We start from the raw sequence: 26397 nt of genomic DNA, 5'->3' as shown, positions 1-26397 counted from the left end.
CTAAATGAAGCAGCAATCCACCAAAAAAGGGAGAATATATAAATATGTAAATAACACGGAAAGAATTTATTTTAAAGATAAAGCACATCACATTAAAGGAATTACTGGTTGGGGTGCTAACTTTTAAGGCTGTAAGGACGTAAAGATTCATTTCTCACTAGGGGTTACTTAAACAGTGAGGAGTCTTTCCAGAAGGCTTTTTTGGTTGGTGGCTTCTCTGCTAAATGGAATCTCTTAGGATGCCGGGGTGGCTCATTTGCTTGAGCAACTGCCTTTAGCTCAGGTCATGATCCTGGAGTCCCATCCCCACACTGGGCTCCCAGCTCCACAGGGAGTCTGCTTCTCCCTCTGACCTTCTCCCCTGTCATGCTCTTGCTCTCTCGCTCGCTCTCTCAAATAAATCTTAAGAAAATAAAAAATAAAAATAAATGGAATCTCATTCCTTTATTAGTCCCTGAAGATTTTTAGGATGACTCTGAAAAGATGTGGGTTCTATGTAAAATGACACTTTAAATAACCTGTCAAGCCAGAGGTTGGTCAGCTGGGCATTAATTTGACGATTCTTCAGTGCCTCACTTTGCTCAAGGTACACGAGATACCGGGACAGCAGTGAGAAAGGCAGATTGGCGAGACTGCTAATGGCTTAAAAATGCTCATCTCTGGAGCACCTGGGTGGCTCAGTCGTTAAGCAGCTGCCTTCAGCTCAGGTCATGATCCCAGGGTCCTGGGATCAAGCCCCGTGTGGGGCTCCCTGCTTGACGGGAAGCCTGCTTCTCCCTCTCTCACTCCCCCTGCTTGTATTCCCTCTCTCATGGTCTCTCTCTGTCAAATAAATAAATAAAACCTTTAAAAAACAAATCCTCATCTCTGCTGTAGGGGAGATGAAGCTAGAGATGGGAGCCTCTGCCTGGAGATCACAGGGCATGTTTCTTTCCACCCTGAAGGGAGCTACCCAGTCAATTTTATGGTTATTCAGATGAGGGTCCGGAATCAGGGGTCAGCTTGTCTCTGGAGGCTAGGTCAGGTTCAGGTAAGTAGACAAGAAAGAAGAATTTCTGTCCACACTCTTCACTGTTCATTAGGAGAGGAGGAAGAGTTCAGGGGCTAAGAATGCGGAATTTGGGTTCAAATGCTGCATCTACTTATAAGCCATATGACTTCAGGCAAGTATTTAACCTCTCTTTACTTTGATTTGTTCTCTGACACGAAAATGTTCCTGTGAGGATAAAGTAAGGCTACTGCCTAAGACACGCACGAATGTAAGCCATTGTTATTGGTGTTTGTAGGGCAGATTTTCAAAAAATTCAGAGCCCCTAATTTCAAGGCACAGTGCTCATAGAATACCACATAATGAATGTTTTTCTCCCTGCCTTCCCCCCAGGAAAGCCTCAACATGGCATTATCTTTTTTTTTTTTTAATTTAAATTCAATTAACCAATGCACAGTACGTCAGTAGTTTCAGATGTAGTGTTCAATAATTCATCAGTTGTGTGTAACACCCAGTACTCATCACATTGGCTGATGGGCATTAAGAAGGTCACAGTGGTATTTTTTATGCTTTCTTTTCTCTTGGCAGCAGGTAGCTGAAGATCTCATTCCAGCTGTCAGTTTCCTTTCTATATTGTGGAACATATTTTTCCTTTGAAAAGTTTTACCACATTTGCCTCAGAAATCGTGGGGGGCCTCTTGGGGGGCTCAGTCACTCTGCCATGGGCTCAGGTCATGATCTTAGGGTCCTATGACTGAGCCGCATGTCTGGCTCTATGCTCAGCAGGGAGTCTGCCTCTCCCTCCGCCCCCCCCCCCCTTCATGTGCATGCTCTCTCTCTCTCAAATAAATAAATAAAGTCTTAAAAAAAAAAAAAAAAAGGAAATCGTAGGGGGAAAAAATCAGTTTGTCGTTTCTTTCAAATCTGTCTCAAGCTTACCTTAGTTTGGGCAGCAAATTCTGTCCTATAATCCAGTATGAAACTTTCTAGTGTTTTCTATGCCGAATTCTTACTTCATAATTGTTTCCAAATTATGAGAAATTATGACTCCTCATAGCTTCCAATTTGAATCTGTAATTGTATTATTCATAGTGAATCTGAATTGTGTACTAAGCATTTTATATTTTATTAAGCATTCAGGACATGCTGCATTTGTCTAGAAATCTTTTGATTGTCAACCTATTATTTATTTATTTTAAAGATTATACTTATTTATTTAAGATGGGGAGAGAGAGAGAATGGGAGCACCAGGTGGGGCAGAGGGAGAGGGAGGTGCAGACTCCCCAGTGAGCACAGAGCCTAATGTGGGACTTTGATCCCAGGACCCTGAGATCATGACTTGAGCTGAAGTCAGGCGCTTAGCTGTCTGAGCTGCCCAGGAGCCCCTATTTCCCTTGTTAAATAATTTTTTTAACTGAAAAAATAATGGGAAATAATGCCCAACAAGAGAAAATACAGAAACTCCAGGGGGAAAGAAAAAAAAAAAAAAAAAAACCCCAAGCAGCCTTTATTCCATAAGTCGAAGACCACCGTTAACATTTTGGCTTCTCTACAAACTACTAGCATCCTTTCTGCATTTAAGTTGTTCCTGAATTCTGAGCTCCTCACGGATACCATTTAGTAGTTTTTAAAACTTACCAAAATCTAGAGTTTCCTCATGCCATCAAAATTCCTTCATAAATACCCATTTTAATAACTGTAAGGTATTTTAGCTTATGTTTTCATATCACAGTTTTCCTTTTTAGAGATAGGGGCTGTTTCCAAATGTCCACTTAGCAAACATTCTTGAGTGAGTGTCTCAGAGCTCCCCTGAGCAGCCCGGCGGTGCTACACATTGGAGCCTGCTTGGGTCCTGGTCTGCGCCCTCACTGTCCATGCAGTGTCTGCACGGGCTGTGCTCTCTAATCCGGAAGGCTGCTCCCTACTCTCTCTCTACATCCCCTCACCTTACAGCCACGCAGGCTCCCATTTTTCCTCTACTTCAACATCTCCAGGAGCTAAGCTATTCTTGACCCTGTAGAACGGAGTTAGATTCTTTTCCTTGTTTTTTTTTTTACCCTCCTTATTCCATGTCACATCCAAGGTCTATCCCATACTGTACTGTAATCTCCTTCAGCTTACCAATAGTTCCCACTGGACTGGAGCTAAGCGACCATGAGGCTTGCGTGTTTGGCTTCCACAGGTACACACTTAGCCCGGAGCAGAGCATCTGACCCCCGGGAAACCCTCTGTTTGCACTATCATCGCTGCCCCGACAGCATTGGGTGCCTTTACAGATTGAGAGAGAGAGAGAGATCACAAGTAGGCAGAGAGGCAGCCAAAGAGAGAGGGGTAAGCAAGCTCCCTGCTGAGCAGAGAGTCCGATGCAGGGCTCGATCCCAGGACCCTGAGATCGTGACCTGAGCTGAAGGCAGAGGCTTAACCCACTAAACCACCCAAGTGCCCCACTGGGTGCCTTTTCTAACCACATTATTGTCAGCATTAAGCATTCTAATTTTGCATTTGCAAAACTAATATTGTCCATTTTCTGTATATCAGGCTGGTGCCATTTTGACTCTTCAGCCCATGGTGGGGTTGAATCTCTAACTATTGTATTTATAGCAAGTGCTTTTCTACCCTAAACCCAGGCAACATTGTAGAATGAGTCAGGTGCCCCATTTACTTACATCTTTATACACACACACACACACACACATACACACACACACACATATGCACACACCACAGCATATACAATGTCTGGAAGAATAGAATCTAAAATCTTAATAATTCTTATCTCTAGGTAGATGTTTCTAGATGATATTTATTGTCTTCTATCTGCATATATATTTTTCCTCTCATGAATATGTATTAGTTGTGGCATTAGAAAGTTTAAAATTTAACCTGTTATTAAAATTATTTCTCTTTTAATAATTCATTATTTCTGTATATTTGTGTTTCTAGCCCAAACTTAGCATGGCCAAATGCAGAAGAAATGTGGAAAACTTTTTGGAAGCATGCCGAAAATTAGGAGTACCAGAGGTAACGTCAAACTTGGTCCCCAGAACTATGTTTTGGTGCAGATTTTCTTTTTTTTTTTTTTTTTTTTTTTTTTTTTTTTTTTAAAGATTTTATTTATTTATTTGACAGAGAGAGATCACAAGTAGACAGAGAGGCAGGCAGAGAGATAGAGAGGGAAGCAGGCTCCCCGCCGAGCGGAGAGCCCGATGCGGGACTCGATCCCAGGACCCTGAGATCATGACCCGAGCCGAAGGCAGCGGCTTAACCCACTGAGCCACCCAGGTGCCCCCAGATTTTCTTTAACATATGTGTTTGAATCCACTGAATGGATGTATAGCTTTGCACATGCTTTTTAGTCTCTGTCTTTCTTAAGGAATATTATTAAATAAGTTATATAAAATTTTAGTTTAAATTTCTCTATTGAAATGAAATTAAAGTGGCTTGAAGTAGTAGGGTCAATACTGAGGGGAAAGGGAATATAATTTCCTTAAGGTTTCCAAACAAATGCAAAATAGTCAGCTTGAATCTCTACTCCAAGAGCAGAAACTACTGCGGCTTCAGTGAGCCTTCTAGCGAGTTCCACAGGGTAGAATTTTGGAGCTATTGGTTTTCCTTATCCACAGCTCTTAGGCAAAGCAGACCTGTAGTTGACGACTAATCTGTTGATTTCCATTCCATATAATTGCATTTTGGTTATGCGGATCAAAATGACCAATGTTGAAAATGTTAAAAACTATTGTTATTATTGTAATTAATCATTCCCAATAATAATAACAATGTTTGTATGTTGCTTTATAATCTGTTACCTGTTTGCAGTTCCATTTCCCCCCGTTAGTCCGCTGTAGACCCGACTGGCATTCCCTATAGGCAACCCAACTATACTTGGCTACTTTCCTTTCTCCCAAGCTCAGCCCCAGACTTAGCTGGGACTAGCTCAGTCCCAGCCTCAGCCTGATGGCTAATTTGGGGCTTTTAGAGGACTTAACTATTAGTAACATAAAATGATTTCTTCAGGAGACAAAAGCCAGTCCACTCAGTATTTGGGGGTAAGTTGAGAAGTTTATCATCATTGTGATAAATGGAAATGCACAGAAAATTACATTTTTAAAAATTTTTTTCTGTGTTTTCCTATCTGCCAAAGACAAAGTAACTACAAATTCTGTCATGAAATACTGTTTATGAGTATGTGAAGGAATTATATTGTAACATAATTCTCTTCAGTGATAGGAGTTAGGTATTGGGATTAAGAAAGGGTTATTCTCCCTTCCTTCCATTTTCCCCTTTTCCCTCTTCTCTCCCTCCCCCCTTCCTTCCTTCTTTCCTTCCTTCTTCCCTCCTTCCCTCTTTTGGCTTGTTAAGATTCAAAGGTAAGGGTTTAATTTTTTTTTCATCTTATTTGAAGACAAGGAGAGACCTATTAAAGCATCACTATGTCAGAACTATATCCATAAAGAAAAGCTCGTAAATTCTTGTTTAAAAAGAGTATAATCTTTATATGATGGACTAGATGTCTTTGTGATCAATCCAGATGTCTTTCAACAGTGTGAATCTGTGTGTCCGTATTGCCTGTGTATGTATTAATATTGCATATACCTTGTTGGCTTCAAATATTTGTAAAACTTCCTATACATACTATTTTTAATAATGTGACCCCATCCTGGGCTAATAAGATTTCCATGTGCAAATCAAAACTATCATACCAAGTTCAGAGGTTATTTGTGTCTGTGCTAGAAAGCACCGGTGAGTTATGACCTAATCCCTTGTGATGTTTTTAAACTCATCAGAAAATTTTTTTTGTCTTCTGGTGGTACAAAATGAAATGTAAATGCCCTTAACCAAGTGTTATGAGTAAAGATTGGTAATTGCAATTTTCTTTTAAAGTAGGGAAAAGGAAATTAAATTACCATAATATGCACAGAAAAATGTATCATAATTTCTGAAATATGCCCCTAGCACTGTGTCCCATGGCACTAATCAGCAGTTCATAATTTCTGAGAAGACTGAGTTATAGGGAATAAATAACCTTTCTTGCCAGGGTCCCATTCAGCTATGCTTAGTAAGAAATATATTACTTAGGCCATTTTTGACATTTTATTTTTTAAGATTTGAGGGGACCTTCAAGTTTTCATCCTGTATAATGTGTATGTATGGTTGTGTGTATGCTTGCGTGTGTGTGTGTGTGTGTGTGTGTGTGTGTGTGTGTGTATACACATATATCCATCCTGATGGATAATCCAATAGCATTTTACCAGTGACTACAGTTACATTAAGCTTTTAGCTACCAGAAAAATTCTGTTGGTTAGTTGGCAATTGAGCTTCTTAAGGACATATATTAAATTAAGGAAGGAGTGTTCTCGTGGAAAACTAGAAATTCTGTTGGAAGGTAATTGGCAGATCTCCCTGTACACACAAGGGAGCTTGCTTTCATCTCGCAGAAGTAACGAGGAATACATGATTGGAAATGAGGAAATCTTGTCATCTGGACATAGGATAGTGAGTTGGGGGGAGGGGTGGAATGATTTCCTTAGATACACTTCTTGCACTGCTGAAGGGGATTGATGTTATAATGTGTAGGTGGCACACGACAATTAATTATTTACATTAAAAAATTATATCACAAGGCTAAGTGCAGAAATTCTCCATATATGATCAGACATTTGAAAAGACTGGTACCCCCCCCCCCAAAAAAAAAGAGAGAGAGAGAAAGACAGAGAACCTATATACCATTACATTTTCTTAATTGTATCACACTTCATATTTGGGGAACAAAATAGTCATTGATTTCCCAATCACAGACAGTTAATTCCTCAGTGTAAGCTTTTCCTGTTTTCTTTCTTCCATTACTTTGCTTCTCACAGACACTCTTAAGTCACAGAGATGGTGAATTCTGTAGTTTATAATAAGCTCCATACTAATTGACAGTGATGAATCAATCACCCGGTAGAGACTGGAAGGTCACAGCTGTGCTTTAAGCTCTGCATTTGGTGTCCTTTGTCATGGAATCACTGTTGGAAGCTCCAAAGCAAAGGCCGTACCAGCCCAGATACAATTTTGTCAGGTTCCTGTTCGTGGAATGTGGTCGCTGAGCATGGGGTACTTAAGTTTTTACATACAAAAGAATCTGAAGGGATGGAAGTCATTCTTAAAATGTTCCAGTTGTTCTAGTTCATTATATTTTCTTTAGAAGTCCGGGTGGATGCAGTCCTAGCTCTGTGCCTCAGGGTGGGTCACTCTGGTGTGGATTACCTTTAAATGTGCCTTCTTCAAATGGGCTGCGGTCAGCGTACTTGCAGGAGGTTAGCGTATGAAGACAGGTAAGGCAACTCTAGACCTCTGGTCTTATTTGTGATGTCTGGTTAAGGCCATCTCTATCCCCTTGGCTCCTCTAGACCTCTGGGTGTTATTTGTGATGTCTGGTTAAGGCCATCTCTATCCCCTTGGCTCCTTATAGTCGGGGGAACAGACAGAATTTGGAACAGCAGCTGCTACTGATGGAGAGAAGACATCACAGAAAGACATTAGCAATGGGGACCTGGGGCAATTCTGTTAGGGTAACAGGAGGATTAACTTGCTATTAATTTGCTATGAGGTAGAGGCTTGCTAATGAGATTGCCAAGGAGAGGTCCTTAAAAATGAACCAGAAGTAGCACTGGCAGGCAAGTTTCTTTCTCAGTGGAGGGGATGACATCCCTTCCAATAATTATTTCAGTATAGGTCATTTTCCCTCCTGCTGCTCATTTCGGGTGCGTTGGGGTTTTGGTTTGGGGACCACTTCCTCCACAAAAGGGACACAAACAGAGCGAACATAACCCGGAAGGAGAAGAGTGAGTGGATGAAGGGCATCTGTGAGCAGAGGGAGAGAATACAGAGGTTTGGGGTCAATTATCTCTACCTATGCTTGGTAACTAGTTCTGTACCCTGAGGCTAACTCCTTAAACAGCGGTTAACGGAGGACTTCTCATCCAGGCATCATCTTAAATGCTCACCTTGGCGGGGTGGAGGTAAATGTTTGATGGCTACACCCTGAGGAAACTAAAGTGGGGAGAGGTGAACCCCTTTCTGAAGCTCAGGCTCACAACTGGGTGGCTGCGGATCTGACGTTGGAACCCTGCTCTCTGTGCCTGGGCGCCCCGCTCTGCAGACAGCAGGTGCTGGACTTGAGCAGTAAATTCCAACCACATTCTTCAGAGCCCTCGGAGTCTTTCCAGCAGCCAGCACATGAGGTGAGGGAAAGCCAAGCGGTGGGGAGGAGACTACAGATCATTCTAGCTCCTTTGCATCCGCCAGAGCAGTTTCTCCTTTGCCCATAGTCTATAGTTGATTCCCAGCTAATATTCTCTGTGGGGAGAAAGGTATCCTATTGCTAAACATGGTGTGGAAGTCATCAGATTCCCAAAGTGCTCTGAGCTGTAAGATTCCATGAAAGCTCATCCATATCCTGCAGCTCTGTAACCGCTTCTCCTGTTTAGGGGGCCTGTTCGGCAGTAGAATGATTAGCCGTGGGCGCATCAGGGAGCCTGGGGAAATCTGGGATTGGGTGGTGGTGCCGGCACTACCCAGAGCTCCTTGCAGTGATGAGGCCGGTCTTCAGACCATGCAAGCCGTCTTTGACTTCTGGAGTGCTGCAGCATCAGCTCAGCCTTGAAGACAGGCCTGCCCTTGGTGGGCTCTCGAACTCTTGAGGATACATTCTTTGCGTCACCCGAGACTCTGACTTTGGTTAACCCTTGGACTCGTGAGGCCCTTAATGACACACTGAGGCTTCTTTCCTTGGCCTGTAAACTTGTCGAAGATTCGTGGTTGGCAGCTGGGAGTTTCCAGATTGATTCAAATTTAGGGCAGTTTGGGGCTCTTATTAGTGTTGTTGCAGGTCCAAAGAAACGTTGGATTTATGAAGCATTAAAAGTATTAGAAAATAGGTATTTGTTTGGTTCACCAGGGAAATTTTTCTACTCAGTTTTAAATAGCCTTGACCTCAGACCTCCGTAAGGAGCAAGGTCCTTAATTTAAGACATTTGCTCTCTTTAGAGGAGGAGGGAACTTCATAGTCATTACTGTCTGCGGAGCGGAAGTAGAGAAGAGGATTTGGGCAGCAGCTCCCCTGAGTGGTAGCCTCCTTGCGTCCCCGCCTGCCTGGGCAGCACAGAGGCCAGGGGCTTGCGAGACCACAGGGGATCCCTCGGTTTCTGCATCGGCCAAATAGAGTTAAAAATAAAAACCTAGAGAACATTCAGATTCTAACAATGATTATGTTGATCTAAGTGGTTGATGAAATTGACATTATGGCTGAGTTGACCTTGTGGCCGTGTCTTCTTTCCAGTACCTTTCATATTTGCCTTTTGTTGTTTTTTTGTAATGAGATAATGGTATCTGAAAGTAACAGTAGTAACTTCCCTATCGTCAGTGAGGGTTTAGGAAATTTGTAACTACTCGGAATTTTTTTTCAACTGACGTACATTCTATAAATTGAAGCTACTCTTTGTTGTTGCTTTAATCTTGTGAACAGGAGAAATGAATTCTTTCTCTTTGAGCTTTATGCCTCTTTTCTTCCCCCAATCAGTAACTTTAGCATCAATCTAAATCATAACTAATAAATAATTTGGGGGGGTGGGATGAGATTATTATTTCAAAATTTAATTTTCTATTTATATTGGTTAATCTTGAGGTCAGATAACCAGAGGTGTAGACTGGCACATTTATTATTATTTTTTTTTAACAGCAGTTTCTGAATTCATAATTTATTAAAAAGGGTCAGTCTCTAGTGTGCAAAATCAGGTGCATTTCTTAACAAGTAGTATGTGTTTACCATTGAGAAAATAAGACTCCTTTCCCACCATGTGTCTGATGGCAGGGTCGTCTGTGGTCAACAGTTCATATGTGCATTGTTGAGAATAAACCTTTTATTTTTTATTCTTTTTTAAAGATTTTATTTGTCGGAGAGAGAGCACTCACAAGCAGGTGGCAAGCAGAGGGGGAAGCAGGCTCCCTACGGAGCAAGGAGCCTGATGTAGGACTTAATCCCAGGATCCTGGGATTAGGACCTGAGCAGAAAGCAGACACTTAACCGACTGAGCCACCCAGGTGCCCCAAGAATAAACATTTTAAAAGCAGCACCTTCAGTTACAATTCTAGATGAAGTAGTTTACTGATAATAACAGTTTTCCTATAAGTCCTTAAAATTGATGATTAGTTCTCATATATTTGGAGAAAATTCTAGAAATCCTTCATTACCTTACCACACCCCCCCAGATTATATACCTTGTCCATCAGCACTTTAAATATTCAGAATGACTATCAACATTCCTGAGCTTTGTTATCTTAGATTTAAAAAAAAAAAAAACTTTGTAAGTGTTGACCTTAAAAATTAAAATTATCTTTAAATAAATTGAATATATTCTAAGTTTCCTAGAATTTAGACTATATGACGCTCAGAACGTTTATAAACCAGATCTTTTGCCTGATCTGTCTACATTTCTGTTTGTGTGCATAGTATTCGGGGAAACTGGGCCAGTCTTTTAATATTAACCTGAGTCACACATTCTTGAGTTGACTCTAAGAGAATCAGTTGACCTCTGGCGATTGTGATTTCTGTTCTCTATGGTGGGAATTAGCATCCACACTTGCGTCTGAGGACTCTGATTATGTTAACTGTGTTTTTCAAACGCCTTGCAGTCATTACTAATTTTGAGTGAAATTTTGCCTCCTTAATTGTCTCTTTAAATTTTCTTCCTTTTTAGCATTTTCCTATTTTAATTGTAAGATAAGAAATGTATAATCCCTAAGTCCTTCTCATTACGACTGTAATTTGGTAGGCACGGGGGTCAGAAAATTCATTTCTCCCAGTGGTTTCAGCCCTGGATCCTACCCCAGCATCCTTTCAGGGGCCGCCCCGAGGGCTGCTGAGGGATGAGGGACAGAATCAGAGAGTAGGTCAGAGAGGGCCCCGGCAGCCTGCACTCTCCCCGTTATGGGGATTCCAGTTTTTGCTTACCAGATGATCTTAGACCCATGCCTTTTCCTTTAGAGATTATGATTTAATTTAAACCAGCCACTGTGGACTGTGAGTCTGGCCCCTACCCACTTTAATCTGAATTAAGCCCAGAATCTGTGGCATCATGAAATTAATTCCAGGCAGAGAAATGTGTTGTGTTTTGGTTCCCTGTGTGAGACGTGTGCTACTACTGAACACGGCAAGGACAATCTGATTCAAGTTCTTTGATGGTGCTGCCGGGGAGCAGCCCAGACATTTTCCACAGGATTCCAGGAAATGTATTAAAATGCACACTAGAGGTAGAATGATTTGCTTTTTACATGGAAATACCCACTTTTGTGAAAATCACATTTCAGTATGTTGATGCCTTCTGTCTTATGTCTGCTTTGCTCAGATTTCACTGGTTAAAGCCCAACATTGCAATAGAAAATTCTGATTGCAATAAAAAACTTCTTTCTTTAGATGTTTTCCCAACTGCTTCGTCTGTGACCAGCCTCTCTCTCCCAGTGAAATCAAATCTATGTGTAGCTGTTTTAATTCTTAGGAAAGTAACAGGGGTGATTTGATTCCTCCAAATCCACTGAGAAGAGATGCCTCATCTGAATAGAATATTAAGGAGACTTGATATCTTTAAAAAGTCTTTCCTTCACAGCAGCATCTCTACCTTCATAAATTAAAAAAAGAGTTGAATGGTTTTCACCTTATTCATCCCACTTGCTATTGTAGTATTCCTTTTTATCTGAGGGCATCAAGCTAACCTCAGAGGATATAAGCGAGACAGCCTCTCACGTCTTAGAATCTTTCAGTGGCTCCACAATTTGCATCTGCTTCGCAATGAGGCTAAAATAAAGGGTAAAACTGTAGAAAATATGTTATAAAATATATATTACATATATTTTAAATGCTTTGCCAATTTTGAAATAAAGCTGCATTTATGAAATATAAATATTTTCAGTCCTTGTTTAATTTGGACACAAAACTACTTCCCCTTCCTACTGACCTATCAGTAAACCACTGTTAATGGTAAGCTGTGGTCGTGTCCAGTTCAGGAACTCAGTGAGTCAGGAAATGGTTTGCTGCAGATATCCAGCTTAGTTTAGTGGTGAAGAAATTCACCCAACAGCCCCATGTGGGCATGTACTTTTATTCTAACTGCACATCTGAGAAGCCTCCTCTAGACTATGGCTTATGGGTGGCTGCAAAAACATGAAATTTAATATACTTTCTGACATGTGTTAGGAACATAATTAAAACCAGCATTCCCCAGAATTTATCAGTAACCCTTAAAACAAGTAAAAAATTCGATGTACATATCACCTATCAGCAAGAACTCACTTACATTCATTCAGTCTTCATAAACCAGGCTGAAGACCACATTGAGAATGGTGAGGAAAGATGGGGACTCAGCTTGGAAGTTTATATTTTTCCCTTAGGTAAGGTTATGTCCTCAGTGTCCCTAGTGAAAAGCTCTTATTCTTACGCCCTTGGTGAGCATGTGATACCACTGAAATATTTGAACCGTTTTGATGCCAGAATGACCTATAAATTGCAGAACGTGCCATTCCTTAGTGGTGGCATTCCTTAGTGGAGGATTTCTTTGTGCTGGTTGCAGAAAACAGGTTGGGTATGCTGCTTTTCTTTTGTAATGGGTTAAAAAAAATCTTTGATGGTGGAATGGGTTTTACCTGCTTGAAATAAGGGGTTACTCTTGCCATTTGCTAGTAACCAGAAATGTGTGCTTCTTTCCAGCTGTTCTTCTGTGTATTTTTAATTCTATGCACTGTCTCTTTCTGTTCTAATGGCTGCCCACGGAATAGGCCGACCTCTGCTCTCCGTATGACATCCTGCACTCGGACTTTCGTCACATTCGAAAGACTGTTGACACTCTGCTGGCACTTGGGGAGAAACCCCCACCACCAACTTCTGCCCTCCGCTCCAGGGACCTTCTAAGCTTCTGTCTTGTCCATATTCTCTTTATAGTGCTGATCTATATCACTTACCGCTGGAATGCTCTGTCCGCCTAACTCCTGCATGTGCACCCACACGCCCTCTGCTATGTCACCCTGACCCATCGCAGGCCCTTCCGCCATCTGAGCCTTTGCCTGGCCGATTTCCCTCCCTGTCATCTCTTGAGTGATCTCTGGAGTTCTGAAGCCGGACCTTACGCGTCCGATTTTCCCAAAGCACAAACTATTTTATAGAACGCAGTTGCCATTAAAGTCCCCCTTACTGGAAGACAGCGACCAGTGTACCCAGACCTCACGCTTTCTAATTCCCATAGTGCCGGCAGCAGTGCACTGCAGTTCTTCTCTCTCTCCCAGGGAGCTTTGCTCCCCTGGGTAGAGTGGAAGATTCTAGAACAGGAGCAGAGGGGATTTAGGGTATGGAAATCTTTCCTTTGGGTCAGTGTCGGATCCTAATTCGGGACTGGGCAATTGTGTAGAAGGGCTGCCTTGCAGAGGAGACACAAAACTGGCATTTGGGGCCCTATTTGGCCCATTAAAGTCTTTAATAATACCATTATTGACCAAGTTGAAAAATGTTATTGGCAAATGACTGCTTTGCTGGCCATGAAGTTGGCTTCCTCCCTGTTGCTTGCCATGGGAGCTGTGAGGGGCACCAGGGAGCATTGCTGCCCACTTCCACAGGGAGGAAGCCCCTCTGCCAGCCCTGCTGCATGATGAGACTTAGCTGTGCAGGGGGTCGCTGGGAAGGAGGGTCCATGGCTGTTAGAGCGCCACCTGGAGGATTCGCTTGCACATGCGCTTGGCGCATATTTTTACTTTTTTGCTCCTTGTTAGGTCTACTCTGAGCTCTTAGGAAAGCATTTTCCAGAAGGGATTTATATTTTTAAATAATGTAATGGGTCGTTTTTCTTTTTTGCTACATCACATCATAACTGCAGGTCAAGAATGTGATGGATTTGACTGTATTTGCTTTCAAATAAAGCCATGAGTCATGGAACATCTTGGTCCTAGCACTTGGGTTACTATGGCAGAAGCCAACAATAAGAACGCTCTTATTTTAGAAGAATGTAGTGTCCCTAATGACTTGAAATGTCTATTTAACCTTTGTTTTCCAGTGACATTAGCAAGCTGCTTCTACCTTAAGTGAGCTTACAGGATTATTTATAATTAATATATAACTTTTGGAGCAATGTGATCAGTTTGTAACTAAAAGAAAAAACCCACTAGCATCTTTTCTTGGCCAAGATATTCCTGGTCCTGGGATGTCTTTCTCTAATATGAGAACGCCCTGCCCCATGGTTCAGACAGCTTCCCCTAGGCTTCGCATTACAGCCGGTTGCCAAATACTGTTTCTTAAATTTAGGAGATGATGGCATTAACTTCCTCAAGATAAATTTCTAGTTTACTCAGATACAAAGGGTCTACATCGATGGCTTCTAAGAAGATAATTTTATTTTTCTGAATGTTTCCATGAATCCAGGGGACTTGAGAATATGGAAGAACCACACAGTTAGAAAAGTATATTTATAAATATTCTTTGTTGCTAAATCAGATTTTCTAATGGGGGGAATATTCTGTACATAAGAATACCTTGAGTTACCTGAGCTGTTCCCTCCTGATTTTGTGTGGATTGGTGAAATACGGAGTACGCAGACGCCACTTAGCTAACCTCGGCTGTGTATAAATAACCCACAGATGTACTGAATTGCTTTTGGTGCTATCTTGTACTCTTCAATCTGTAACACAATAAAAGCCCTTTGTGCAAAGTCTAATGAGCACCCTGAGCCATAAGTTGTTTAATAAACACATTGCGGGTGATTATTCCAGGTTCCGATCAGCCCATCGATGCCCTGACCTGCCCACCACCACCCGCCAGAGCAGCTCTCTGGGTCTCCACCCAGCTCTGCAGTGCACTGCGTCTTCCCTTAATGATCCCTGTTTGGGGTTTTTTTCTTCTTTGGGAGGGGTGGGGGGGCAAAAGGGAAGAAGATCCATGACTTACAGGGTGGCACTTGAAAGAAAATTCTATCAATAAAAACTGAGTAGAGCAATCATGTGAAATCAGATTTAATTTTCATTGCTGACTTGATGGCATTCTTAGGCTATGTTCATATTTCAGTCCTGGCGTCAAAGGATTCTTTGGATGCGCTTTCATTTCTCATGCCATTAATGTATCTGTTCCCTAACGTGCTGCTCCTCTTGGGATCTGTGGGGTGGTATTTTTTTTTTTTTTTTAATCAAGTGGTATGGTAACTAGCAGAACACAATTAATTTAGCCCTTTAGGCAAAACTTGGAATGAACTGTCTTGCCCATTGTCAGGCTGTTCATTTCTATTTAGAATATTAAGCCTCTCCACGGTTCTTCCTGGAGGTACCCACACACCAACCCATATGCTCGCATGAGGCTCGCCATTACAGCGTGACTGGGGATGTAAGCTGACGTGATTGTCATCTGAGCTGCGGGCAGGGATTTAGTTCTATTTATATGTGCATCCTGAATCTCCTTCCTCACACAAGAAGGGCCATTTTTCCAGTACCTTCAGTGCCTGATCAAAGGAACCCATTGTTTATTTACGTTCTGTCTTTGAGATAGAAAGATCTATTTGAAAGAGAAAGTTCTCTTTCTCCAGCTCCTCCAACTGGTGACAACTCACTCCTCAGTATCAGGATTTCCACAATATGTCACAGCTAATGTCTATTCATTCCCTCTATTTGTGGATTTATAATTCACATGTGGCTCAGTGTTCGGGGCAAGACACTCACAGAATGGGGCTGGTGGTGAGGGGCCCCACAGAACTCAAAAGTAAGACAACCGAGTAGGAATTTCACCAATGAAAATAGGTTTTAAAAAAAGGCGCTTGATACCCTGATACCTTTTTTTGTGAGTAAGAAATTAAATTCAGTGCATGGTAGCTAGGGTTATCTCTCTAAAATCCATGTTGCTCTATAAGGACAAAGGATGTCTCACTTTACAGGGCACAGTACTGGACAACGGATTAAAATTTCAGAAGCCCGAAAGTGGTTTTGGATTAAATGAAAAATATTTTAATACCATTTTATTTCAGGGGATTTGGGTTTAAAATTAGGATTCATATTTTGGAAGTAGTTCTCAATAAACAATCATATATATAGAAAACCTGCCCTTTTTTCCTTCTTTGAGACCATCAGGGTCCAGTTCCTTGGCTCTTCAGTATGATTTTATTTGTGCTTGTGTTTATTTATTCGTTCTTCTAATACCGAAGGAGCACTCTTGGAGTAAGGCTCTGCCGTAGACCTTGGGGATACGTGACCCTGTCTTCAAAAACCCTGCAGTCTAGACCAGGGGTCAGCAACATTTTTCTGTCGAGTGCCAGATGATAAATATGGCGGGCTTTGTGGGCTCTGCAGTCTATGGGCCAGCCACTCCGCCCTGCTGGTAACAGTCTGAAAGCAGCCGTCAGCAACCCCCTGTGAACAGGGATGGGCGTGTTCCAGCCAAACCTTATTTACAAAACGGGCCGTGGACTGACTTGGCCTGCAGGCAGTGGGTTTTGGACCCCTGACCTAGTGGACAAATCAAAAGAATTCAGGGTGACACAAGATTCTGTAAAGCAGGGGATCGGACCTGGTGGGGAATGGGGAGTCTGCAAAGCCTTTCTGGAACTGTGATGTTTTTACCCCAAGACCTGAAAGGTGTATAAGGAATCGCCAGGAGACAGGCGTGCAGGTTCGGGAAGTGAGGAAATGAACAAATACGCATAGAGAATGAAGTATTCCCGAGGGAGGATGTACTTGGTGGTGGCAGGGCTGGAAGGCAGAGACTCTAACGGAGGATGACAAGTCTGTAGGAGTGGGACATGGTCTCCTTTTTACATGGGAAGAAACTGACCCCAGAATGCTCAGGCAGCAGGAACTTGAAGCTAGCTCATGTGAAAATAACCTAGATGGTCCTGCTTCAAGTTCAGTCACTTCAGTGGCAGGAGCGGGCGTTTGAGAAACAGACTGACAGATCTGAACTACGCAGGCATCAGTGACTTCATCTTAGTCCAGCGGCTGGCCCGGGGGGAGGTCCCTGGCTGCCTGGGAGCACAAGGAACCATAGAAAGAGGAGAGCCAGGAGGCGGTGCTCCCCGTAGGCCTCTTCCGCCCGGCCCAGAGGTCTGTTGCTCTTGATGAGGAGAAGCCCAGCAAACCAAGCTGCAGAGCTAACGCCTGTCCCCGAATCGAGGGTTCTGTGACCCCCCACCCAATGTGGAATTTGATGGGGCTTCTCAGGATAGAGGCCCTTTCCTGTCCCCGGGGCACAGAGGCAACCTACCCACCTCCAGATGAAGGAATTTGTGGGCAGCTGCCTGATGTTGTAGAAAGAGCCCGGGCTGGGAGAGGAGACATATGTTCAAATCCCGTACTTAACAGCTTTGGGACCTTAACAAAGTTACCTAACCTCTCTGTGTATCCGTTTTGTCATCTGGAAAAGAGAGCTGCCTTACACAGCTGTCCTAACGAAATAAGCAATGCAGATCCGCGGTGTTGCCCTCCAGCATATGGGAGCCGCCCGGAGATCTTTCTGAGTTCACATTTTCTGTTATGGCTTCCCTGTTTGCTGGGGCTCTAGAAAGAGTTGGGTGACGGGCTGTGAGGGAACCTTACTGATTCCGCCATTGGAGAAGCAACACAAAGCACGAGTCTTCAGGGGCCCTGGGAAGCACTGCGTTTATGGAAGATACTCCTTTATGACTCTGCCCTGTGCTTTAAAAGGAAACACAACAGTGGTGCCGTGTTCTCCAGGAAAGCCGCTAGGCTCCTCTAACGATGGATAAACTTAAATGCATTTAAAGTCAGTGTGAACAGTGATCTCTGCTTTAAATCCCTTTCATCCAGATTTACGTGGCCCTTCTCTGTTACTTCTGATCCAATTATAAATGTACAGCCATTCCTTCTCTCTCCCACCTTCTGGGTCACTTCTGGGACCCTCCCCCCAAAACCCCTTGGCCTCTGCAGAGGCAGGCCTAGTGTGGTGGAAGATGGCCTTCAGGCCACGGGCCATCCTTGCTACCCTCTTTGTTTCCAGCAGGCTCCCTTCGCTCAGCCTGTCTGCCAGTGCCTCAGCTCATCATTCCTATCAGTCTTCATTCAGTCCTGTGGTAAAATAACAGAACTCCTGCATTTTTATGTTTCTGTTACCTTAGGCCAGTCTTTGTAGGTACCTCCGACACCATCCAAGTAATCTGAGGGCACTTCTGGGTTTCTTCAGGGCATCTGAATGAAAGGAGAAAGGCAGAAAGAAATTGAGCAGTACCTTTTTATGTCCTCTGTGTACTTCTCATTGCCAGCTCTGAGGGTGGAAGTGAGACTCGTGGGCTCCACACCAGATTTAGGAGTGAGGAGACCAAGAAGGTGAGAAATGCCGCTTGGAAAACTAAAGGCTGAGTAACGTAGCTTGGTCTGTGTCGTCTCCAGAAGTGCTATCAGTGGGAGGTTGAGACCTCAGTACTTTCCCCTTCCTCTTTGGAGCCCCTAACCCTTCCCAACCATGGCCACTAGCTTGGAACCCTAGAGCCAGCATTCCTCAGAGGGACCAGTGCAGCCATTACTGGGGCCATGTTGCATCTCAAGCAGGACTGAGTTTAGGGCACGTAGCCCCAAAAAAGCCATGCTGTACACAGAGTTGAGACCCTGTGGAAATATTAGTACTTGAATTCAGGCACATTTAGGACTTAAACACTGTGGTCAAGAAGGAAAGTATCTTTCAAAATGCCTTGGGAGTATTTATCCTTTTAAGATTTCTATTTGCGTTCCTCACCCCATGTTCTATTGATCTGTTACTGCTTTTCTCAATGATTCATTGAACCGTGTCTCATAAAACCCTTTGTAATTTGATCCAAATACTTCTTTAGAGTTTGTTGTTTATATTTTAATTTGGGGTTTTTAAAAAAGATTTTATTTATTTATTTGACAGAGAGAAAGTACACAAGCAGGGGGAGTAGCAGGCAGAGGGCAAAGCAGGCTCCCTGAGGAGCAGGGAGCCCAATGCCTGGCTCGGTCCCAGGACCCCGGGATCCTGACCTGAGCCAAAGGCAGATGCTCAACCAACTGAGCCTCCTAGGAGCCCCAATTTGGAGTTGTTTTGTTTTTTTTCTTACACTTAGAAGCTTTAAACTTTAAGGCAATCAATTGTTTTATCTTTTGTAATTTTTGGATCATTTTTTAGCTTAGAAAATTCTCCATTTATTTATAAGAGAAAACGCTAACGGTTCATCTCTGTTTTATTAGGAGATATGTTCATTTAACTCTTTATTAATTCATTTCGAATATGGCGTAAATAGAAGACTTTATTTTTTTCTCCCCCAAGTAATGCCTCGTACCAGGAGCTTAACCATAATAGTGGCCATTTATAATTTCCAACAAAGCCTGATGTCAACTGGGATGCTGTGGAAAGAATGGGGTAAACGCACCCATGACCCTGTGGAACCAACCTTAGCAATGAAATGCCAGATTGAGGTGCTTTCACAAGCCTGTGACAGGTGGCATCAAGAGAGGATCTACCGTGACATCTGGCTGTGGTCCATCTTGGCCTCATGCGTGGCTCGTGATGCCCAGCTCACACAGAGCCTCCCATCCTTCCTCAGGCTGACATGGGGCTACTAGGTTGTCTAGCAGCGTAAATGAATATCCACCAACTATGCCATTGACAAAATAATCCTATTATGCTACAGAGCAGACATGCAAAATAATGGTTAAAATTGTGTTCTAAAGAATCAGTTGCCTTACGTTGACGTGGCCATTTCTTAAGACCTGGTGCCAGACAGAGAAACTGAGGTACTCTGCATTTACCACATTGTAGGGAAGGAGGAGGGATGGGGTCATAAGGTGATGGAGAGAGTGCCGGAGAATGCCATTTTCAGATGGTGGAACAACTTACTGGAGATGTCACGGCATGTCCTTCGAAGATCTTTCTAAGAACAGCATGCCTATATCTGCGGTAATTTATGGAGAGCTCTGCACTGAGGAGGCAGGAAGATCTGGTTCTTCAAGCCAGAGTCACATGAAATGAAGCAGAAGTGTCCAAGACCCTAACTGGCCTCGTGTTAAACCCTGCATCCACTGCATGGGACACATATCTCATTTAAACTGTCCCTAAAAACAGCACTCGTTGCACTGTGGAGGACATAACACGATCTGTAGACAAGGGGAAGTATTTGCTGTGGAATCTTTTCCTAACCAAGGAGATTCCCCTCACTCCAGAGCCAGATGACAAGGGTGTGAGATTATTCTTTGTGTGTTCTTTTATAAACTGCGTCATTGAGCATGCGGGGTTCTCCACCCAAGGAGTGATTTGCGTTGATTATTTTCCTTAATTTGTCTGTCCCGGCCATTTCCCAAGAGCAAAAATACAACATGAGAAAGTAACAGGACATGTGTGTCTTTGACAGTTTTATGAAAGAGTCCTAAAAGAGAGACTGTTGAAAGCTGTGGTTAAAATTACTTATTTACAAGGCTGTTCATAAACTATGAAGAAAAAGGATACCAAGGCTATCAGCATACCTCCATTTCAGCGATCACAGCAAATGGAATCAAGGTTTATGGCCAGTAGAATGGCACGTGGTCTGTATAAATGAGTGTATTAGTTCCTTTACAACGTGTGAGAAGCTCTGTGCCATTTTGCTTTACGAGAACGTAAGCTAATATAGTCTTGGTGTTTGGTTTCCAACTGTAGCTCAGTTATTTAGCATATGGGTTTTTTTTAAGTGTTTTGATCTATTGCTCATTTCAAGATGCTTGGGAGACTTTCTGAAACAACCTTCACTTGTGAAAAATCGTCATTTTCTCTGCAAACATGGAAAAGATGCTTGCCAATGGGTTGAAAGCAAGGGAGGGAGCACAGTCCGAGATGCTCAGACAGGCCTATGTCAGAGCTCAGCTTAGTTCCTGTCAGTGGTGTCCTCTAAGATTTTATGATCATGTGTTTGGTCATCTAAAAATTGACATTTTGTTCTTCTTCCTTTTAGGAAAAACTGTGTCTACCCCACCACATCCTTGAAGAGAAAGGCCTGGTCAAAGTGGGCATTACCGTTCAAGCCTTACTAGATGTGACGGTAACAAAGACTCTGTTCACATGAAACCAGCTCCTCTCTCCTTTGGGTCGGTTCAGACTCTGGTCTCGTCAGAGATCCTGAACTCTGCTCTCAGCACGTGTTCCTCCTACCCTCCCGCTCACTGCCTGTCAGCTCCCTGGCTCTGGTTGCGTTGAAGGGAGGACAGAAGAGAAGATTTTCCGCCTTTCAGAACTGACTTCTGTTGTTAAGATTTGAGAGATGTTGACCTTAAAGCCAGTGAGGGAGCTGTCACTGAAGGACTGAGCGGCACATCAATGCCTTTTACAACCTCCTTCATCCCTTCCACGCTCACCTACTGCCATTACCAACACACCAAGCACAACTGTTTTTGCAACAAGATGCACTCGTTTTATTCCAGCCAAACTTCTTGTGTATTTAGTGGGGGGAGGGGGACTCAATCAGGTAATCCACCACCAAATTTTTCAAGACGTTTCTTGAGACCATTGCCTTTTAAAAAACTATTTTCGACATACAAAATATTTATATAAATATTATTTATTAGTGAGTTGTTATTCATCCTTTGGATGCAAATTGTAAATTAGGAAACTATTTTATTACTGCTTTTTTGTGGTTAAACACTTTATTTTAATATTATAAATATTGAATTATTTTCTATCCTCTTTGGTGTGCAGTAGATCTAGGTCTCAGTAATCATGTTTTCTGGTGTATGGGACTCAGCCAAAAAAAGCCAAAAACAGGTGCTTCTGTGACAAGAACTGTTTTCTGGGGAGGCATTATTTACACTTTGGTTTATGGAACATTGGTTTTATTTATATTTCTGCATTCCATCCAGTTTCCTACATTCCAGCAGCCCTGTTATCCTCTCATATAACAAACTGACTGAAATCAAGAGAGCACCCCAAAGTTATTTGTAAATAGCTGTGATGAAAAAAAAAGGCACATTAAACTTGAAGATGAAATGTGAACAATTATTTTTTTGGATTCAGACTTATTTTGGTATGCACAAAACATTCACGTTTTAACACAAAGAAGTAGTAAGTGTTAGCATCATGTGTCTTGAAGTATAATTTTGCACTGTAACTTGGCTAACGAAAGAAAGTCTAGCACCAAAGGTAGATAGCAAGGAAATGGTCTAGGTAAGTAGAGGTAATAAAAAGTGCATTGTTTGATCAAAAGCTTTTGTAAGGACAGCTTTGACTGAGTGAGCGAGAATGGCGGACGGCACATGGGACCTGGATCAGGAAACCGGCCCTTCTCACACCCACCAGTCTTAAAAGAGGAAACGATTCAGAGATGCAGACGTGCTCATTGTGTTGTAATTTAGTTGGCGCTTCCATAAAACACTGTGAGATTCACCGTCTCTGGTGTGAGACCACAGAAATGAGTTAGCCAGTTGGTGGGGCAGCTGCCTGCTACACCAAGGCAGGCTTAGGAGAAGGCTTAGGTAAGTGGTGTTTGGAAGACTGAGTAGCCTAGGAAGGAGGAAGTTCAGTCAACACATGACTAGAGAAGAGCCAGCAAAGGAAAGGGACCCCCCGTGTTGGCTGGAGACAGCCACGTATGGCGTCACAGACACAGTTACCTGCATGCGCGTTGACCCCGCAGTTACAGATAGCCTGGTCATTTGTCTTTCAAAGTCTTGTGAAGGCTGACTTGCAGCTTCACTTCTGTGAAAAGCTGCTGTAAGTTTTGAGAGCAGCAGCCGCCACAATTCATAAGAGAAATAGAAGGGTGAATGCAAAACGAGACACCAGGAGGGCGGCATGCAGTGAACACAGAAGACCTTCGGTCAATGCCGAGACTGCTCTCTGCTGGGGGTGAGATGGGGGCAGTTACTGGAAATGGTTATTTGGATTGGCAGCTAGCAGTTATTTCCTATCAAATGTACTGTGCACTTTAACCTAACTTAAAATATATTTTAATATTCTTCTGTACTGCACAAATACCTGTTTTGCCAAACAGCATAATGATGTAAAAGAGAAAGGCATTTTGGGCAAAGAGCGTATTCAATGTCAACAACATGCCAAGGTTGATACAGAAATAGGAATTTAGATTGCTGCACCTTGACGGGCATTCAGAACGCAGGGTCCTGAAATATTTTTTTACGTGTATATATGGCAAACATGAAGCTCTGTAATCCTTGTTCCGAGAGATTTTTTTCCCCAAAATTAAAATATTTCTTTTGATACTAATCTTCAGTATTTTTCTTAAAGTTGGCTGTATAATACAAATGGCTTCAATATTTTGTGCAATGGCTTTTTTTTCCCTTTTAAATGCAGTCCTTGTATGGCTAAGACATCTTCAAGATCCTTGTACACTGTTGATATGTGCAATAAAATGTGCATGGCCAGCTGAGAGTACCATAAGTGGACAGAATGTACATAGTGCAAATATCCTTTCTTTTATTATTTAACAGCCATTAAAACTTTGAATTTGTACAAACCATCTTCTGCCTGACTTACCCATCTGATGCAAAGGTTGACCATAGTCACAAAAGAAATCCTAGGGTGTTGTTGCTGAAATAGAGAGTAGCAATTATCTAGTATGTGTGTGTCTGTAATATATGTATCTTCCGACCTTTTTTTCCCTCGAACTAAAATTTTCCCTGGAAGCACAGAACATACAGCAGTAAAAAGCAGCATTGTTGTGGTGAGGAGGAGTGGAGGGGTAGACTTGGGAGCCTCCACCTGGCCCTTGGGTGGCGGCTCCAGAAGGTGTCACTGAGGAAGCCCGAGGGCTGTGTGGTGCATGTTGTAGAACCACAGGATCTGGTCCTCTCTCCTCAGCTGCCCCCAGTGGGATCTGACCTGCAGAGAGTGAAGTGGCTGCCATGATTGTGCCCCCCCATGAAGATGGACGGGGGTTTTCCAACACGCACAGCCTACCTCTGGTGGAGGAGCAGCTGCTTTGAAGAATTCAGGTGAAAACACAATACAGGACACCAGGACCAGGGTCAGGGCCTCTGCATTCAAGATCCATTCCTCCTGAGTTAAGAAAACCAAGGCATGGCCGGCGATGTTCCGATGGGCAATGCTGCTCCTGTGCCCAACCTCAAGCTCTTAGGTATCTTAGTCTATCACAGGTTGCACAAGTCTAGCACTCACAGACACTTGGCACTATCAGTTGGCTGGAGCACCTGGGGAACCTGTGAAGGGCAAGCAAAAGGGAGGCCACGGGAGCAGAGCACTGGGGGGACCTGGCTGGCAGAGGGGGTGTGGGACATAGGCACTGAGGTCATCCATCTGGTTCAGCCATATGGTATTGGCCGCAGCAGGGGACTGTCCCAGAGACCGAGTTCTAGCCAACAGTTGAATGGGGGAGTTTCCCAGTTTTTCCTGGGCAAGTCCAAGAGATCCAGGCAGTAATGACCACAGTGGGGCTGGTTATCTAATCTGCCGTCTCTCCTAGGAGGTCAGCTCAGAAGTACCAGATCCAGTTGAGTCTGGTCTCAGAGGATGTATGAACTCAGGGAGTTCTCTTGGGAGCTGGTGCTCCTTGTGTGGGGGGGCCTGTGTGTAAAGCAGGGCTCCACTCCCTTTACTCCTCACACCCACATACTAATGGGCCATCATAATGGCCAATATTCATTGAACGGCTACTGTGCGTCAAGTGTTTTTCTGAACTCTAAACCTCATTAAAACAAGGCGACTTATCTATTCTCTGTCGATTCCCTATTGCCCAGAACAGTGCTCGTCAGCACTAAAAAGATGCCAGTTAGAATTAATGAACTTCGCATACAGTATTTTCAAAATTCTTGCCAAAATGCTATCAGGAAAGGGCTTGTGGACACCTATACTCAATACCACATACGTCAGGGAACTAACCCTGCCTCCTATACCAAGAGGTGTTTGTGGTTCTTACCTGACGTTGCCCATGTGGCTGTTGTTTATTGATTCAAGAGTAACTTCCTTACTCAGTTGACCAATAAGTCTCTTCCCCAAGATTTTCTTTCTTTTCCTGGTGACTGGAGACAAAAGACATAAAACTTGGAAGAGACCTAGAGGATAACGCTGATATTCAGAGAGAATTAGGGATAAGGAATTTGTTCAAGCTCACATCAGGTAAGACAGAAAGGCAAGGCAGGTTCAACTGTCGGGGCGTGTGTCCTTTTCATTGTACAGAGGGCATCCCAGCAGAGCTGACCAACTGAAGTTCCTAGAGTTTTGTTTGTTTGTTTGCTTGTTTGTTTGTTTTAAAAGGTCTTGGGCAGTTCTTAGGATTTAGAGATACAAGAGAAGGCAAATTTGTAGCATAAAACTTGATAAGCTGAGCCTATTGGGACTGGTTTGAATGCTAAGACAGATCAAGGCCAGGGAAAGAGGTTGACAGAACAGGCCCAGTGGAGAGGAAGTGTTCCTCACGTTGAATGAGGTCAAGGAGGATGCTTCCAGCTTCCTTGCCATTTCTCTCTCCCAGTTTGGTAAAACATTACTATAGATTTTTTTTTTTAATTTTGGAATTTTTATCTTTATCAAAGTGATATACATTTATCATAGAGATTTTTGACAGTATGAAGAGGTTGGAGTGGATCACCTGTAATCCCATCATATAGGGAACTGTTAAACTTTTGAAATCTTTTCTTTGAGACAGTCCTATGTATTTTTACACAGGACAACCTTATGTACTTTTTTCCCCCTTGTTAATGCTAGAGTATATGCATTATCCCCAGGATAATACTGTTTGCTCAAAGACAAAATGGAGTTCCCTGAGCAGGCACTAACAATATTTAAGAAGCCCCTCTAAAAACATCTAGTTGCTAGAATTACATGGTCTTACGTGGGCAATACCTAAAAGAAGCAGACAGACCCAGAAGCAGACAGGCCCAGGTGAAGGGCCATTAGGTCTTTGGAAGACAAAGGGAGTCTGCAGGGGGTTCAGGAGATACGCTGAAAGGCAAAGTGGCCAATAGGAGGTACGTTTTTAAGCCAGCCCTACTGTGAAAGACTGAAGTTCAGTATTGGAGAGACCATCTCATACCTCAGAATCCTCCCAGCCAAAGTCCCAGGAAGAATTTTTATCCTCCCCAAACCTCCCTCAACATCATGCCTAGAAATGCTTAAAAAAATAAACATATGCCCCTTTAAATGCTTTGCTTATATAAGAATATAAGGAAATCTCCAGGAACTCTAAGCAGAGAGGGAAGTAGAGGCCAGAGTATTACAATGAAGGTGAAGCCATGACCTTGCTGGGAGCACCAGTCCATCCTCTTGATCAAGAGACTCTATTAACTAATAGGAACTAATATCTGTGATGGCAACAAATACACTGACCCGGTCAAGGTGAGTCCAGAGTTGGACCTGGAATCTCTGAGCAAAGCCTGCCTCGTAAAGGACTGAGTCTTCATGGAGAGGACAAAGAGAAAAGTAGTCTGTCTACAAAGACAAGGAGAGTAGC

At 43.0% G+C, this 26397-nt stretch overlaps 1 protein-coding gene across 4 annotated transcripts in view; it reads left to right on the top strand.

Moving 5' to 3' along the window:
• Nucleotides 1-21968, top strand: part of LRCH1 (leucine rich repeats and calponin homology domain containing 1) — a 194882-nt gene extending 172914 nt beyond the window's left edge. For 2 of the 4 annotated variants that reach the window (XM_045977953.1, XM_045977952.1), the window contains 2 exons: nt 3932-4009; nt 20935-21968. In XM_045977953.1, the coding sequence (XP_045833909.1) occupies nt 3932-4009; nt 20935-21045 (189 nt within the window). In that variant the 3' untranslated portion in view covers nt 21046-21968. Of the gene's footprint in view, nt 1-3931; nt 4010-12796; nt 14951-20934 lie in introns of those variants that run through there. The other 2 variants (XM_045977954.1, XM_045977955.1) reach the window with 2 other exon arrangements.
• Nucleotides 21969-26397: the final 4429 nt, after the last annotated feature.

The sequence above is a fragment of the Meles meles genome, chromosome 14, assembly GCF_922984935.1.
Source record: "Meles meles chromosome 14, mMelMel3.1 paternal haplotype, whole genome shotgun sequence".
Lineage (NCBI taxonomy): Eukaryota > Metazoa > Chordata > Mammalia > Carnivora > Mustelidae > Meles > Meles meles.
Note: the sequence above shows the minus strand (reverse complement) of the source record. Positions and strands in the feature narration are given on the sequence as shown.